Genomic DNA, 17,396 nt, shown 5'->3' with positions numbered 1-17,396 from the left:
TCTGGTTAATTGCTTTCTTCTTCCTTTATCTTTTTCTAATCTCTCAAGTCTTAAGCTGAGATATGGCCTGGTTTATGGTCTGCAACAAAATGCCTTCTTTTCTTTCCCTCGAAGCAACTGTAGGAGCTTCTACTTGAGGGAAGTTTTTTTCTATTTAAAATCATTTGATTTGGTCTGCCAAAAAAATCTAAAGCTGATTATGTCGAGGGTTCCAAAAGAGAGAGCAAAATTGTAGTGTTTGCATCATGGACGTACAAAATTTGAGCGCTCCAAGAAGAAAGTAGGATTTGCCAAGCACATGATTTTTCATATAAAAATAAGAGGCAGGTCGGTGCCTCTGTCATGCTGCAACCACCCTGCAATATTGATTGAATGTGCATGAAGTTTTCCATCTTGTGGAGGTTTTCTCATAAATGAACGCGGAATCAGGTAGAGAGAGATATATATATATATATATATGTATATATATTGTATTGAAGATTCACCTGATTTGTTTGGAAAAGGGAAAGAGTCAACTGGAAGAAGACAAATCTTCCAGGCTTTCACATGCGAAGCAACCACTAGACCAAAATCTTTCTTTTGGAACTACATTCCCCTGCGTTTTCATTTCAGTCACTCACTCTATTGTTTTTCTGTTTATAGTATTCAATTAAAATACAATTAAACAAACAAGTTCAATTCAACGTCCACCAGTCCACCAACCCAGCATTTGTTATTGGCTCCTCCAGGCATTCATGGTCTCTGCCGGTGGATGCGACTCCTTTTCCTAAATGGGGCTTTTTAATTTATAAATACGACTTCTTCCCTTCTTATTATGTTGGGAGATTCACTATAATACTTAATATAGGAGTCTAAATTATAAAAAAACTCTATGTGAAATGAACTTTAGAAATACACCCAAAATCCATTTATAACATAACAAAAAAAGCTTTTAACTTTTTTAAATTACAAAACTGCCATTGATTTCTTAAAACAAACCCAACCCAAAAATCTCATAAAAAATCCTAAAACACTCAGTGGGACATCAAAGTAATTTAATAATTAAAATTAAATTCAATAAGGCCAGCTATTATTTTTTGGGTTTTTTTTGGATTTGTTTATAGTTTTTAAATAGTGTAGGATTTATTTATAGTTTTAGTGCTAAGAATGGGTATATTACTAAATATCTTTATTATGTTATTATGTAAGTAAAAGTTCTTATATTTTTGTCAATAACATTGGACATTTGTGCATAAGTTTTTTTTTGTTGTTGTGTTTTTTTATGAATTATTTTTGAATTTGTTTATCTGTGATTCGCAAGAATGAGAAGTATCTCCTATAAGAAAGAAGGCAGAAGTTGTACATTTTGACGGTAAATTGGATACGGAAGTTGAACATTCAGCAAAAGATTGAACAGGGAAAGGTTGGCCATTCGGCATGGAACTATGACTATAGAGCCTCACAAGTCTCTTGGGGTTGACCGACTTTATCAAAATAACTCAAACATGCTCTCATCTGCTCTCATCTGATTGGACTGCTAGCAAACAGATCAAGGTCTTCTACTCAAGTTGCAATTTGGTGAAGAAAAGGGGACACAATCTTTGATTGATGCAAATTTTTCTTATAAAGAAAAAGTATCCCTATTTATTGTGGTTGTAGAGGGAGAGGCATCATGTGTCTTCAAAATGCATGGAGGGTCGGTCGTTGTCACTCCTTTGTTGATATCTACAATTTAGCTTCTTCAATGAACCAAAAGTTACATGAATTAAAAAAAAAAAAAAAAAACCAAAAATTGAAAGCAATGGCAGCTATACAGAACACCAAATTGAGGTTTAGGTGAAAGAAAGCACCATGTCCATGTGTTAGGTTAGAGAAATTGTTATTAATATATAATGATTTAATGTCATCAAATAGTGGGTTTTATCACTTGTTGACAATGAGGATGTTAGGAAACTCATCCTTGCCATTGAGGAGCCAAACACTGTTTAAAAGTGAATACATAGTTACCAAATCTTTCTATAAATTGTCATGAGAAAGAGCTAATCAATTAAGGATACAACAAATTATGGGTTACTATATATAGACTTTCCCAGCAATGTAGGTCAGTTGGCAAGGCACTGTGCCGGTCTCCTTGCACCCGAGTTTAAACGCCATACCTGTACATTAGAATAATCCCAATCCCCCCCCATCCCAAATAAGATGGGGAAGAAAAGAAAAGAAAATCTTGGGCTTTATCCAAGCCTTGATTGAGGACTTGAATTAAGCCCATCTGAAATTCTTATGCGTTGGGCCAAGCCTTTAGCCCTTGCATGAAAATAGACCCATTAGCTTTTGGGGGTGTCTTTGCCATCGACAGTTAGTTACAGTTAGTTACATTCAACTATAATTGCCCTCTGTTTTTCCCTCCAGATTAACAAACTCAACTTACAAATCACAAAGAATACCACTCTCTCTTTCTCTCTCTCTGAAGAAAGAAAGAAGCAGACTTGAATCCAACACCAATGGCTTGTTGCACTCGTTGGCATGCAGCAATCTACTTCACCATGGCTGTAATCTTGGCCTTCATAGCAATCTCCATGACACTGCGTTCAGAAGCCAACGATGAAACTTCACAAACCAAACCCATCAGCCACATCATCTCACTCAACGCCTCAAGAACTCTGAGAAGAGCCGGCTTCAACATCATGGCCACTCTCCTCCAAGTCTCACCAGAACTCTTCTTTTCCTCTGCAAACGCAACCCTCTTTGCTGTCAAAGACTCTGCCATCTCCAACGCCACTCTCCCTCCCCGCCTCTTGAAAGACCTCCTCCAATACCACACCTCCCCTCTCCAGCTTTCAATGGAAGACCTTCTGAGCAAGCCTCAAGGTGCTTGCTTGCCTACCCTTTATCAGCAAAGGAGCATTGCAATCACCAAAGTTGATGAGAAAGAAAGATCGGTTGAGATCAATAATGTGTTGGTTTCACACCCAAATCTGTTTCTTGAAGGACCCATTTCAATTCATGGCGTTCTTGGCCCATTCTCTGCTTTGGATCCTCGAGATGTTTATCAGGGTCGGGATATTATTCACTCACCTGCCTGTGACTCCAATTCAAATATGATTTCTGATGTTCCTCCTGATTTGAAGAACATGGTTGAATGGTCCCGGATCATCCGATTGCTGAACTCAAATGGGTTCGTTTCGTTTGCCATTGGGCTGCACTCTGTTCTTGATGGGATTCTTGGAGATCATAAGGGTTTGAAGTCCGTGACAATTTTTGTTCCACCAAGCTTGGAGCTTGAAGCATATCCTACTCCTTTGCTTGAGAAAATTGTGAGGTTTCATGTTCTGCCACAGAAGTTTACAAACAGAGATCTTGAATCGTTGGCTCCGAGAACATTGCTCAGGACCCTGCTTCATGGTCAGCCTCTTGAGGTCACTGGGGCTGTGGATTTCATGAAAGGATTGGTCATTAGTGGAGTGAACATTGTGGCCCCTGATATGTTTTCTTCCAGCAAGTTCATTGTCCATGGGATTTCCCGAGCTTTGGAGCTGGACAATTTGCCTAATACAGCAAGATAAGGTGGTTTCATTTCAACTGGTGCTGGGTAACAATCTCAATGCCTCTTCTCCCTCAGCCAATGGATATTGAAGTCATGCAAAATCGCAAGGCAAAGGGACATCACCTTGCAAATTCTTTTAGTTCCTTCTGTTTTTGTTTTGGATACATTGGTGTAGGTGGTTTTTGCAACACAAGATGATTTTTGTTTAGGATAGAAGGGCAAGTTTCTTTTGCTGCATCTGAAAAAGGCATTGTCAAGCAACATCTGACAAGAAATGTACACTCTCAAATGATTCAATTTGTGGTTGAATGAATAAGTGACTAAATAAGAAGTTTAAGACTGTAAGTTGCAATGACATAAGACTCATATATAGTTTTCAGCTTATGTGTTTGATGAATGCTACTAGTAATTCATGAATGACAGGCACAGAACACAATCTGAAACCTGCTAAAAGCACGAGTTCTGCACATCATTCGGTCAAATTAACAAAAGCCGGAATTAAGGCTTTGGGAGAGTAAAGGCTGGGGAAAAGAAAAATTTATGTCAATCAATCAGTTGGCTACTACACAATCTGAGTATTCCACTATGCCTGAATTCTTTTCTCCTCAACAAGGTTATAAAAACCTCTAAAGTAGAAGAGGCCACACCTTGGACACAATCATTCGTCCTCTAAATTCCTTACTGATCATTCAGAACTTGATTTGAAAATCATCAGGCCATTACAGAACAGCAGGAGAAGATCCAGGGATTAGAGTGTGAAACAACAGGGAAGGAAACCAATTCAATAAGCATTTTATGAATCATCAACTTCAGATGTAACAAATTGCGAAACTCGGTCCAGGACCAAATTCTCAAAACCAATGCTCCAAGACTGATAACTTAAGAGCCTCTAACTAAGTCGACCAAAGAAAACCAGATATTGATATGAATGAAACGCAGCCTTTGGCATTGATCATTATCAAGCCACCAAACAAGATGTTATGTTCTTCGGGCCAATTCACATTCAGCCACGCATGTCTGTTTTGAAAAGTCATTAACAGATTCTGTTCAGATAAGAAGAAAGCTTGGAGTTTGTGATTTCAATTCAACTAGACAAAGAAATTGCTGGATAACTAATTGTGTTCAGTCAAAACAGAGATTTGAATCCTAAATTTTGCATTAGAGTAACAAAAGATTAAATGAGTAAAAACAAGACAGACAAACCTGCCTGCTTAGGTGCATGAATCAACTAAACAATACATTGCAAAGATGAGAGGAAAACAAAACATACCAGGAGACTTGAGAGTGAAACCATTCACTCAATCCCAAACTCTTTACAACACTTCTAAAGTTAATCCAGTTCCATTCAAGTTAATTCAGATGTACCAAACTGTGAAACTCTGTCCAGGTCTGAATTCTCAAATCCAACGCTTCAAGACTGATAACTTACGAGCCTATAACTAAATTGACAAAAGAAAACCGTGTGTTGATATGGATGATATCCAGCCTTCAGCATGGATCATTATCATCCCACCAAAGAAGATGTTATTATCAATGTTCTTAGGCCAATTCACATTCAGGTACACACGTCTGTTTGAAATGTCCAAGCTAGTTGCAAGTAGGATATCCTAAACTTATGTAATTCATTAACACTTTCAGATAAGAAGAAAGCTTGCGTTTGTGATTTCAACTTGACAAAGATTGTGTTCAGTCTAAACAGAGGTTCGAACTTCGAATCCAAAATTTTCCATCAGACAACAAAATATTAAATGTGTAAAATTAAGACAGACAAACCTGGCTCTTTGGTGCATGAATCAACTGTGAAATACAGTTCAAGGATGGGAGAAAAACAAAAAATACCATGACACTTGAGAGTGAAACCATTCACTCGATCCCATACTTAATCCAGATCCATTCAAATCTTTTAAATCCCAAATTCAGATTATAAGTAACACACTATCCAATCTATAAACCATCGCCATAATCACACACACACAATTTGGAACAAAAAAAGAGAAGAATTACCAAAAATCAAGGTAAATGCTGAACTTTCATAATAATCCTTGTCATTCTCAATCCAGTCAAAGTAACATTAAGCGCACCAAGAAAGCTTGAATTCGTAAACAAATCTACAATCTCCCTAACCTCCTCATCCCCACATTCGTCAACAATCACCACACAAACTCCACCAGCCCTCACAGTCCTCTCCATCTCCGACACAAACCGGTTCGGAAACAAAGCCTTTGCGAAATGAGCACTAAAACCCAAATCAAACACATCGTCAAAGAAGGGCAAGTTGTGGGGATCGGCCCGGCTCACCAGAGGAGGCGAATCGAGGAGCTCAATTCCGGTGACGTCGGCGACGCCCAACTGGTTCAGGGCCATGACCTCGTGGCCGGCACCCGCTGAGACGCAGAGGACCTTGGAGTCGTTGTGCAGGAGACCCATTTGATAACATGCGCGAAAGAAGTTGGAGAAGGACTGGACTTTGTTCTGCCAGGTCTTGGTGGACCAGAGCCGCTTGTTCTTCTTGTGCAGAGGGAGGAGCTCGCGAGGCGATGAGTCGCAGGAGGATTTGGGGAAGCGGAGATGGGGCTTTGGGGGCGAATCTGGTGCGATGCAGGTGTCTGGAGTTTTGAGCAAGAGGAGGATGAAGGTGATTGTGCCTATGGTTATGGAGACGTACGAGAGCCTCTTCAAAAACATCTGTATGTGCCTCTCCATAACAGAGACCAGAAAAAGCTTTGTATCAATGGTGTTATCCACTAGAAAAAACTTGGGTCTTCTTCATTTTTGGACCTCGCTACAAATGTCGAATTTTCAGCCGCTTGAATTTTCTCAAAAGCCCTCAACTTTTAATCTAATTACACAAATCTCTCCGCCATTAAATTAAAAACGCGGTTTTTTCCCCAGCGCCTTTGAGCTTTCAACAACTTCGTCCCTTCCACTGTGATGGCTGTGACTCTCGTTAGGAGAGCCTCTCTGCTTCCCCTTCCCGCCAAATTCCGAACGCCGGCTCCGAAAACGGCGACGTTTTCCAAATTTGAAATTCCGGTGTCTTTTTCATTCACTTTCCTCAGTCACTATTGTTCGTCTGCTCTCCGTTTAGACCCATGCTACTATGGCGACCAACAACTCCACTACAGCTACGATTCTGACTCCTTCTTCGCGTCTCTGATTGATGGTTCGACCCAAAAGAGCCATTTGGGTCAAATCCACGCGCAATTACTTGTATTGGGGCTGCAAGACAGTGGCTTTCTAATCACCAAATTGGTGAATGCGAGCTCGAATCTTGGGTTTATAACATATGCCCGTCGGGTGTTTGACGAATTTACTGACCCGGATGTGTTTTTGTGGAACGCAATCATTAGGTGTTATTCTAGGCACATTGTTTTTGCTGATGCTTTAGGAATGTATGCTAGGATGCAAGCAATGGGTGTCAGTCCAGATGGTTTTACTTTTCCTCATGTGCTTAAAGCTTGCAGTGGCTTGCCGGACCTTGAAATGGGTCGCCGGGTTCATGGACAGGTGCTCAGGCATGGGTTTGAATCTGACGCGTTTGTGCAGAATGGTCTTGTGGCTCTGTATGCCAAATGTGGTCGAATAGAGCGTGCTAGGGCTGTGTTTGATTGTTTAAGTGAGAGGACGATTGTTTCGTGGACTTCGATCATTTCGGGTTATGCCCAGAATGGCCAGCCTTTGGAAGCTTTGAGGATCTTTGGCCTTATGAGAAAATTGAATGTGAAACTAGATTGGATCGTTCTAGTTAGTGTTCTTAAAGCTTATACTGATGTAGAGGACTTGGGACAGGGGACATCAGTTCATGGTTGCTTAATTAAGATAGGTCTTGAATTTGAACCGGACTTGCTCATTGCACTGACAGCCATGTATGCAAAAAGTGGACAGGTGATGGCTGCCAGATCATTTTTTGATCAGATGGAAACACCAAATTTAATATTGTGGAATGCTATGATTTCTGGGTATGCGAAGAATGGTTATGCTGAGGAAGCTGTAGAGCTATTCCGTGAGATGATCAGTAAAAGTATAAGGCCAGATTCAATTACCATGAGGTCTGCTATCTTAGCATGCGCCCAGGTGGGTTCTGTTGGCTTAGCAAGATGGATGGATGATTATATCAGTAAAACTGAGTACATAAATCATGTTTTTGTTAACACAGCCCTGATTGATATGTATGCAAAATGTGGAAGTGTAGATTATGCTCGGATGGTTTTTGATAGAACACCTAATAAAGATGTTGTTGTCTGGAGTGCGATGATTGTGGGCTATGGATTACATGGCCGAGGACGAGAAGCCATTGATCTTTACCATTCTATGCAGCAGGCTGGGGTGCCGCCGAATGATGTGACCTTCCTAGGGCTCCTCACTGCATGCAACCACTCAGGCCTTGTGGAAGAGGGATGGGACCTTTTCCACAGCATGAAACACTACAGGATTGAGCCTGGCAACCAACATTATTCATGTGTGGTTGATCTTCTTGGACGTGCAGGCCACTTGGATCAAGCTTACGATTTTGTCATGAAAATGCCAATTGAACCTGGCATAAGTGTATGGGGAGCACTTCTGAGTTCATGCAAGATTTATCGTCGCGTGACTTTAGGAGAATATGCTGCAGAACAGCTTTTCTCATTGGATCCATATAATACAGGACATTATGTTCAACTCTCAAATCTCTATGCTTCAGCTCGTTTATGGGACCGTGTCGCAAAGGTACGAGTACTGATGAGGGAGAAAGGACTGACTAAGGACCTTGGACATAGCTTGATTGAGATCAATGGGAAGCTTCAGGCATTCCATGTGGGAGACAAGTCTCATCCAAGATCTAAGGAAATCTATGAAGAGCTTGAGAATCTAGAGAGGAGGTTGAAGGAGGCTGGATTTATCCCACATGCAGAATCTGTTCTGCATGACTTGAACCAGGAAGAGACAGAGGAGACACTTTGTAATCACAGTGAGAGGCTGGCAATTGCTTATGGCCTCATTAGCTCTGCTCCTGGGACTACACTTCGGATAACCAAAAATCTTCGAGCCTGTGTAAATTGTCATTCAGCAACCAAGCTAATATCTAAGCTTGTCAACAGGGAGATAGTTGTTAGGGATGCAAAGCGTTTCCATCATTTCAAGGATGGGAGTTGTTCCTGTGGAGATTATTGGTGAAGGAAAGGGAAGGCAAGCAGTAAATTTCTTTCTGTGTTCTGTTTCAGCTTCACACAAGAACACAAGTTAGTTCTCCGTCCGTCTAAACCAGAATTCGATTCTTCGAAGTTGGATGTCTGCCGCGGAATCAATTGGCCTTGTAGAACTAACACGGATGGATGATCGCCTGAAGCAATTTGGATGGAAGCAATGCAAATTAGGGGACACATGAGGCAACGCTCGAAATCTTGAGCTGCAAAGAAATGTTAAAGGTTTTGAAGCAGAATCATATCAACCCAAACAGAAGCTGGTTTTGGCCAACACTGGGGTAATGGTAAAATCGAAAGGAAGCATATTAAGCAAGAAGGTTGCAGGGGTTGCTTGAAGTAGCTTGGTGATGCTGTAAATTATCACTTCACTCGTGAGTTATTCATCCTTAAACCAGTTTGGAATAATTGGAAACAGAAAGCACATATTTTTTCACATGGAAAAAAATATTTAGTCTAAGCAATAATAAAAATTGTTGCTTCCATGTTCCATCTTTTGATCCCACTAGAATAGCTCTCCAAGTTTAAAGAGCTTTAAGTAGCCCTTAACTAATGAGGATAATATCCACCGTCAACTTATTGATCTTTTGAAATTAAAGAAAAACCATCTGAAACTCCAATGTGAGAGGTATGGACAATAGCGTAATTTTCAAAAAAAATTGTGGCTTGAACCAAACACGGAAAAAAAGGAGGAAAAAATAGAGGAATCTTGAACACCTTTTCAATCAACGCACCAAAACAACATTGCCAGCGACTACAATCACCCTGCACAAAAGAAAAGTAAGGAAAATTGGAAAAATAAAGAGCAACAAATCGAAAACCAAAGGAAAGAAGTTACAAAAAAACAAATACACATGGGCTAAACCAATATTAATGCCCTTCACTTAATGAACCGGAAAGAAAAAAAGGCACCAGCAAACCAACAAAACAAACTGATATGGTTTTTAGGTCGCGCCAAACCGCCAGTAACTGCTCAATTGTCGCAACTGCTCTGGCAAAGGCTATTCACCAGGAGAACACCAAAATTGCGACGGAAACATATCAGAAAAGTAGGTCACCCAACAGACTTCTGCCCCAGAAAGACACCAACCATCTATGTGTGTGAAACAGCAAAAAGACACATTCGACAATATGACTGAAACACTACCTACGCTGCTTTGTGAGGGACCAAGTGAGAAGAAAACCAACAAACAAATTAAAAGACATAAAAGAATAGAAAGATTTGTTTAGGGGTTAACCCCGCCATTTCAGCAAAAAATAAAAAAAGAACAGAAAGATTTTTAAGTTGATTGAAAAGAGCCATCTTGCAAGCGCAGAAGAGATAAATACGGAAAGGAGAAAAAGATTATCATCGTTTAAGAAAAATATCAAAACACAAAATCATTTTGCTTAAAGAGATAAATTCGTAAAATAATAAGTTATTTAAATAAACAACATTAAAAAATAAAACGAAAATAAGAGTTTAATGTGCCATAAAATTCTCCAGAGATTAAAATTTTAAATTAAAAAAAAAAAAAACCTATTGTGTTGCAATGAATCAGAAATCAGTCCAAGAAAAAAACAGAAAAAGGAAGCAAGACATCTCTAGAATCGAAGAACATGGAAGAAGCAAGCAATCAAAACATAAATGATCTCCCAGAGGAGCTCCTCCTCCGCATCCTCACCTTCCTTCCCACATTAGATTCCATCCAAACCTCTCTCATATCCCAGAAATGGCGACCACTCTGGTCTCGTGTTCCCTCCTTGAACTTACCTTTCGAGCTTTTCCCTTCATACGAGCCACCCTTGGATACCCGCCAATTCTTCGCCGAATTCATCGATCGCGTTCTCATTCTTCGCTCCAATTCTCCCATCCACACTTTCCGCCTCTCCTTCATCCATCATGATCACTACGGCTCCCATGTCGATTCCTGGGTTCGCTCCGCCATAACCCACCTCCACGCCCGTGAGCTCCATCTCGACTTCTTCATCCACAAAGATTTTCATGATGAGGAAACCCTAAATCACAAGTATGATTTCCCTTTCTCTGTTCTAAGAAATGGGTATGTTGAAAACTTATGCGTTACGCGATGTGATCTTACATTGCCGGCCAAAATGTCCACTATGCGCTTTTGCTCGATTGGGTCCATGTATCTCGATCAGGTTTATTTGACGGACCAGATAATGAGTGATTTGATTTTGGGTTGCCCCAATTTGGAGGCTTTGGAGCTTCAAAACTGTTGGGGGCATCATCATTTGAAGATATGTAGCACAAGGCTTCAGAAGCTAGTACTTGGGTATTTTTATGATTCTGAACTCCAAGAGACGCTTGTGATTGATTGCCCAAACCTTTTTTCGATCAGTTTTGATTGCTGTGCCTTTGACAAGTTTGTACTTAAGAATGCGTCGTCCCTGGTTGAGTTTCATGTTGATATTGTGCACCTAATCGATGGGTCCTATTGTTATTGGAGCAAGGTTGTGAGACTACTAGGACAAGCACCTAATGTTAAGCATCTTAATGTGCAAAATTGGTGGTTTAAGGTAATTGTCTTGACCCGTGTTCTGATCAATCATTGTTTACCGTATGATGATTTTGTTTGACTTTCAGACCAAAAAGATTTTGTTTGACTTTAAGTTTTTTCATTCTTTTTTGTGTGTGGGAATTATGCCAGAAGTTTGAGGAATATGCAACAATGTGATTAGTGTTCTGATTATGTGATTTAGGGATATGCAGAAGTCTGGTCCTTTATCAATCTTGTAGATATAGCTGTGTATATTTTTTTAATGATACTGTATTTTCAGGTAGTTAAAATAGCTAGCAACATGAGAGGAAGTAAGGCTTTTTAGCTTTTCATTGAAGGTGAAAGCTTGTCATTGAGTCTTGTAGTCGAAAGAAAGATGAGGAAAGGATAATTAGCTGTTGACGTCTGCTAATTTTTCAAGCCTTAGGCTTAGACAGAGGAAATGATCAGTGCCTAGTTTATATAAATTGGTCATGGATTGGTCTCCCAAGAAAGAAGTGGTCGAGGGACTGAATAATACAGGAAAATAGCATAGTTGCTTGTGGACTGTAGTATGTTCGATCACTAACCATGGGGACAATTTAGTGCAAAAATGCATTTCCTGTGCCAATATTGTTTTTTGTTTTGTTTTTTCAAATAAAGGAAGGCTAGTATTCAGTAAGATTTAAACTGGATATTCTGCATTTTACATTTCTGCAGCTTGCTTGTAGTGCAATAAGTTGCTAAACTTTCATAATCGGTAGATTTCTCATTCAGACAGGTATAAATGCGATCTTGTAACTTAGTGACATTTTACAAAATTGTTTTGAGAAAATCAGCTACCAAGAAAAGGTCATGTCTGTTTTTTCTTATCTGAAAAGACAAAAACAGGTTCTTCCTTGATGATCCCTCGTTCTAAGAAGCAGGATTAATTGATGATTAACCATGCCATTGTGCTGACTTGTCTCGCCTTGATGTTGTGGCTTCAAGGGTATCCCTGGGAACTCTTATCATAGAAGAGTCTCACTGGAAATGAAATCTGGTAGCATGTCTCAGTGACCAGCCATGTGTGTCTGTGCTAGACACGCTTTCACTTCCTAGCTCTGTCAAAATCAGTGATGTGCAACATTTTATTCATAGATGGCCAATCTCTTTGGCTTAACCTCTGCAAACTCGGAGATTTTCAAATTTGACTTTTTACTAGTCAACCTTTTCTTGCTTTTTTCACTATGTATGAGCACTGGTTTCTAGAGTTATTATGTAATTGAACATCTTCTAATATTGATAGTTGTTTTCTGTGCATATGCCCTCAGTTTCTGACCTCAAAGGATCCTTTCCCCAAAAGTTTTATGCTCCACAATGTCAACCTCCTAGAGTTGAGAACGGGATTTACACAATATGATCTGGTTGGCATGGCTGCATTGCTTAAACTTTGTCCCAATCTCGAGACAATGATTCTACAATACCTTTTCAAGATAGGGGAAGATGTGAGTACTACATACTTTATCTTATGTTTCCGTATTACTTTATATTTATCATTCTCTTTCATATTCCATGCATCATATTTAAAATTTGATCTTCTAATTTCCAGGATAGGTTATCAGAAGAGTTACAAAATAAACCAGTTAACTTGAGCATGCCAAATCTCAAGCAAGTTACAATGAAAGCGTATACCGCAACAGAAGATGAACTTAATTTTTTGCAAATCTTGATTGGGCAAGGAGTTGCCCTACAAAAGATTGTGCTTGCTTGCACCCAAGTTGGCGAGGAGGGACAAATTGGTGAGAGGTCGCTTCCTATAGTGGTTCTATATAGAGAGGGTTCACAAGGTTGGAAGTGCTCATGGGCCCTGCACTCCGCAACACCGCATAGTATAGACTCTGAGCTTTAGATGGGGAATCCATTGGCTCATTCCAAGGTTTCTTGTTTTTTGTTTTTCTGAAAAAGGGTTTAAAATTAGATGATTGTTGCAGATATGTTTGGATTTGTTTTACTGATTATCTTTCCGTCCTATTTCTTCATTAAAAACACTGCAATTTTGTAGAGTAGAATGTTTCTTCTTGTGTTACAGAGGGGCGGAAAGGCCCAAAACTTCCATCCTCGTCTTCTTAGGAAATGAACTCCCAATACTTCTATTCATATAAAACAAAACAAAATTATATTTTTTAATTTTAAACTCAAGTGTTATTGTATATGGGCTTGCGGATCGGGTTTTTATGGGTCGGTGGGCTGAGCTTTAGACACCTTAGCCCAAGCTTAGTACACTGAAAAATGGGCCAGGCCAACCTAGCGGCTTGTGAACCCTTGGGTCCAATGATGACCCATATTTTTTATACAAATTTATAAATAAACCCAATCCTAGACATGTATTTATAAAAACCCAAGACTATTTAAACATAGTAAACACACCCAAAATCAACCTCAAAGTCAACTTTTTGGGTGTGTTTATAAATGAGTTTTGAGTGTGTGTAATGATGGGTTTTGGGTGTGTTTATAAAGTGTTTTGGGTGTTGGGTTTTTTTATAATTTCAACCTCCATTTTGGATGTTTTAGTGAAACTCCCTATTTTTTATTATATGACGTTTTCTATTAAGAAGCGTGATATTATACTAAACTTACATATACTACACGAATATTAGGATTCGAAGGAATCCTAATGGCTCCCTATAATTTAATGCTGCTTTGTTTTATGCATATTTTAAACTTTTAATTAATGCTAATTATTTTTTAATAATATTTTTTATTTATAAAAATGAACCAATTATATTGAAATACAAAATAATTATAGTATTTATGACTCACTAAACTAGGGAGTATGATTGGAGTTCAAATTTCTTTGAGAAGCTCTTAAGATGGAAATATTTTTGCATTTAGATTAAATTTTTACATAATCATGATTAAATTTTTACTTTATATTTATGAAACCATGATTATGCATTTAGATATGTATACTTGAGAAGGGCATTGAGAATACACTTTGGTCCTAATTTTTTTTTTTTTTTTTTTATAGTTTGTATTTTTAGTTAATTTTCCTAGACATCTAAAGAAACCCAGGCCCTAGAATATGGAGGAAATGGAAGAGGCGAGCAACCAAAACCCAAGAGCCACCGTTACCAATCGAAACCTAAACGATCTCCCAGAGGAGCTCCTCCTCCACATCCTCACCTGTCTTCCCATATTAGAATCGGTCCAAACCTCCCTCATATCCCAGAAATGGAGACCCCTCTGGTCTCGTGTTCCCTCCTTGAACTTCCTCTTCGAACTCTTCCCGCCATACGAGCCACCCTTAGATACTCGCCAGTTCTTCGCCGAGTTCATCGACCGCGTTCTTATTCTTCGCTCCAATTCTCCCATCCACACTTTTCGCCTCTCTTTCATCTACCATGGTCACTACCGCTCTCATGTCGACTCTTGGGTTCGATCCGCCATAACCCGCCTTCGCACACGTGAGCTCTATCTCGACTTCTTCATCCACAAAGATTTTCATAACGAAGAAACTCATAATCACAGGTATGATTTCCCTTTCTCTGTTCTGAGAAATGGGTGCGTTGCAATCTTAGGCCTTACGCGATGTGATCTTACATTGCCGGCTAAAATGTCCACGCTGCGTTTTTGCTCGATTGGGTCCATGTTTCTCAATGAGGTTTATTTGACGGACCAGGCCATGCGGGATTTGATTTCGGGTTGCCCCAATTTGGAGGCTTTGGATCTTGAGAACTGTTTGGCGCATCATCATATGAAGATATGTAGCACAAAGCTTAAGAGGCTAGCACTTCGGTATTTTTATGATTCTGAACTCGAAGAGACCATTTTGGTTGATTGCCCAAACCTTTGTTCGATCAGTTTTAATTGTTGTGCCTTTGACAAATTTGTACTTAAGAATGCGTGGTCCCTGGTTGAGTTTCGTGTCGATATTTTGCACAAAATCGATCGGTCCTATCGTTATTGGAACAAGGTTGTGAGGCTACTAGGACAAGCACCTAATGTTAAGCATCTTAATGTGCAGAATTGGTGGTTTAAGGTAATTTTCTGATTTTTGTTCTGGTCAGTTATCGTATTTCTGTTTCGATTTTGGTTAATTTCTGAATTGGTGATTTTGTTCTTTTTTGTATGTGGAAAGTATGCCAAAAAGTTTGAGGAATATGTCGTAATGTGGTTGGTATTCTGATTATGTGGATGGCTTCTCATAGATAGGGTGTATTTTGGACTTGGTGATTTAGCCGTGTATTTTTCAATAAGACTTTGTCTTCTTGGAATTGAAAGAGATGAGAACATGAAAGAATGTAAGAATTCTTAGCTTGTCATTTAAACTTGGAGTCGAAAGAAAGATGGAAAGGGTAATTAGTTGTTGAGGTCTGCTCATTATTGCAGGGTTTAGTCTAGCCAGATGGAAAGGGGGTAGGGAGCAGCGTATCCCTGGGAACTCTTATCGTAAAAGAGTCTCACTCGAAATGAAATCTGGTAGCATGTCTCACTGATCAGCCATTGTGATTCTGTCCCAGACATGCTTTATTCACTTTCTAACTCTGTCCACTTCATTGATGAGTGACATTTCGTTCATAGATGGCCAACGTCTTTGGCTTAACCTCTCTGAAAATTTTCATTTTTTGCTGCTTAACCTCTTTGGAATTTTTCCCTACGTATGACCACTGCTTTCTGAGAGCATTATTTTGTTGAACCTCTTCTATATTCTTAATTGTTTTCTGTGTATATGCCCTCAGTTTCTGACATCAAAGGATTCTTTCCCCAAAAGTTTTATGATCCACAATCTCAACCACTTAGAGCTACGGACGGGGTTTACCCAATATGATCTGGTTGGCATGGCTGCACTGCTTAAGCTTTGTCCCAATCTCGAGACAATGATGCTGGACTACCTTTTCAAGATAGAGGAAGATGTGAGTACTTTTACATACATAATTACAGCAATTCTAGATGTTTCTATACTAATGTTTTGTCTTTGTTTTTTCTGTTCCGTGCTCCATATCTGAACTTTGATCTTATAATCTCTAGGAGACTTTATCAGGAGAGTTCTCAAGTAAACCAGTTAAATTGAGCATGCCAAGTCTCAAGCAAGTTACGGTGACATCTTATACTGGAACAGAAGATGAAATTAATTTTATGAAAATCTTGAGTATGCAAGGCGTTGCCCTAGAAAAGATTATACTTGTCCTTGGCCATGTTGGTGCAAAGTCGCGTCTTCAAATGGTTCTATATAGGAATGCTTCACAAAGTTGGAAGTGCTACGCACCAGATCTCTCCCCCACAACACTGAATTATATAGACTCTGAGATTTTTAAACAGGGAATCAATTGGCTCTTTGAAAGTTGTCTTGTTTTTTGAATGTGGAAGTCTGCCAGGAAATCATTTGGCCTTGTAGAATTTACATGGAATCATTTGGCCATGTAGAATTTACATGGAATCACTGTTTTGCCGTCCCTGACCAATAACACTATGATACGCGTGATAACACTTACACGTGGCATAGCATTATTTGGCGGGATAATCTGTTTGTAACTAAGGTTTTCTTCAAAGGAACTACACTGTAAAAACGTCCGGTTTGTATTTGACTTGGCAGCTATAGATTCTGTGGGGCACCATCCCTCGCCACCAACTTTTTTCCTATTTTGATTGTGGTTCTTTGACCTCTGTACAAGTCAGCATTTTGGTGCAAGTATGTTCACATATCAGCGTCTCTGAATTTTTTTAAAAGCAAATCTTCCTTTTTCATTCTCTATTTTGTACTTGGATGAGAGTTGTTTCTTTTGTTAAGTTTCTTGATTGGAATCGAACTTGAGATCTCTTCTAATATTAGAGTTGATTGACATATTCCCCAAACAATGCCCTCCTTTCGCGTACACCTGAATAGGAGATTTTTTGTTTTGAAGCAGATGCTTTATAAATAGAACATCCTAAAAGAGTACACTAGATAGCAGGAAAATTGTGAGACCCAAACGGGAAAGCTACGTACAATAGGGTAATTTTAAAAGAAGGTTTGGTGCCCGACTTGAACCCTTGCATAGGAGATTAACAATCCTGGACACACGGCACTGTATATATAATGAGGAGATTGGCAAAACATTTTCTATAAAGGAAAAAGCTAAATATTCGATAATATTATCCTCATTAAGAAAAATTTTAAAACACAATTATTTTATCTTCAAGAGATAAATATTCGTCAAAAGTGAGTTGAACTAGTTGATCAAAGAAGAGAGT

The 17,396-nt window shown here is 39.2% G+C and overlaps 5 protein-coding genes across 5 annotated transcripts; 4 read left to right on the top strand and 1 right to left on the bottom strand.

Annotated features, from left to right (window-relative positions):
- Positions 1-2,215: 2,215 nt before the first annotated feature.
- On the top strand, positions 2,216-3,913 carry FLA21 (FASCICLIN-like arabinogalactan protein 21 precursor). Its single transcript, XM_008231945.3, has one exon. It carries the CDS (start codon positions 2,481-2,483, stop codon positions 3,540-3,542), a length of 1,062 nt encoding a protein of 353 aa, XP_008230167.2. The 5' UTR covers positions 2,216-2,480; the 3' UTR covers positions 3,543-3,913.
- Positions 3,914-5,399: 1,486 nt separating this feature from the next.
- Positions 5,400-6,365, bottom strand: LOC103329423 (uncharacterized). Its single transcript, XM_008231894.2, has one exon. It carries the CDS (start codon positions 6,224-6,226, stop codon positions 5,534-5,536), a length of 693 nt encoding a protein of 230 aa, XP_008230116.2. The 5' UTR covers positions 6,227-6,365; the 3' UTR covers positions 5,400-5,533.
- On the top strand, positions 6,307-9,193 carry MEF22 (mitochondrial editing factor 22). The gene has a single exon (XM_008231893.3). The coding sequence runs from the start codon at positions 6,455-6,457 to the stop codon at positions 8,675-8,677; it is 2,223 nt and encodes a 740-aa protein (XP_008230115.2). The 5' UTR covers positions 6,307-6,454; the 3' UTR covers positions 8,678-9,193.
- Positions 9,194-9,347: 154 nt separating this feature from the next.
- On the top strand, positions 9,348-13,248 carry LOC103329420 (F-box/LRR-repeat protein At3g26922-like). Its single transcript, XM_008231892.3, has 3 exons — positions 9,348-11,223; positions 12,497-12,670; positions 12,775-13,248. The coding sequence occupies exons 1-3, from the start codon at positions 10,303-10,305 to the stop codon at positions 13,072-13,074; spliced, it is 1,395 nt and encodes a 464-aa protein (XP_008230114.2). The 5' UTR covers positions 9,348-10,302; the 3' UTR covers positions 13,075-13,248.
- A 918-nt stretch (positions 13,249-14,166) lies between these two features.
- Positions 14,167-16,805, top strand: LOC103329419 (F-box/LRR-repeat protein At3g26922-like). Its single transcript, XM_008231891.3, has 3 exons — positions 14,167-15,204; positions 15,905-16,078; positions 16,194-16,805. Exons 1-3 carry the CDS (start codon positions 14,248-14,250, stop codon positions 16,521-16,523), a joined length of 1,461 nt encoding a protein of 486 aa, XP_008230113.2. The 5' UTR covers positions 14,167-14,247; the 3' UTR covers positions 16,524-16,805.
- Positions 16,806-17,396: the final 591 nt, after the last annotated feature.

This window comes from Prunus mume, linkage group LG4 (genome assembly GCF_029339155.1).
Source record: "Prunus mume cultivar Tortuosa linkage group LG4, ASM2933915v1, whole genome shotgun sequence".
NCBI classification, from domain to species: Eukaryota; Viridiplantae; Streptophyta; class Magnoliopsida; order Rosales; family Rosaceae; genus Prunus; species Prunus mume.
Note: the sequence above shows the minus strand (reverse complement) of the source record. Positions and strands in the feature narration are given on the sequence as shown.

Bases quoted from the DNA above. Each gene is read 5' to 3' on its own strand.
- FLA21 (XM_008231945.3), top strand. From the start codon at position 2,481: ATGGCTTGTTGCACTCGTTGGCATGCAGCAATCTACTTCACCATGGCT.
- LOC103329423 (XM_008231894.2), bottom strand. From the start codon at position 6,226: ATGGAGAGGCACATACAGATGTTTTTGAAGAGGCTCTCGTACGTCTCC.
- MEF22 (XM_008231893.3), top strand. From the start codon at position 6,455: ATGGCTGTGACTCTCGTTAGGAGAGCCTCTCTGCTTCCCCTTCCCGCC.
- LOC103329420 (XM_008231892.3), top strand. From the start codon at position 10,303: ATGGAAGAAGCAAGCAATCAAAACATAAATGATCTCCCAGAGGAGCTC. The intron at 11,224-12,496 runs GTAATTGTCTTG...ATATGCCCTCAG, and splicing joins TGCAAAATTGGTGGTTTAAG to TTTCTGACCTCAAAGGATCC. The intron at 12,671-12,774 runs GTGAGTACTACA...TCTAATTTCCAG, and splicing joins TTTTCAAGATAGGGGAAGAT to GATAGGTTATCAGAAGAGTT.
- LOC103329419 (XM_008231891.3), top strand. From the start codon at position 14,248: ATGGAGGAAATGGAAGAGGCGAGCAACCAAAACCCAAGAGCCACCGTT. The intron at 15,205-15,904 runs GTAATTTTCTGA...ATATGCCCTCAG, and splicing joins TGCAGAATTGGTGGTTTAAG to TTTCTGACATCAAAGGATTC. The intron at 16,079-16,193 runs GTGAGTACTTTT...TATAATCTCTAG, and splicing joins TTTTCAAGATAGAGGAAGAT to GAGACTTTATCAGGAGAGTT.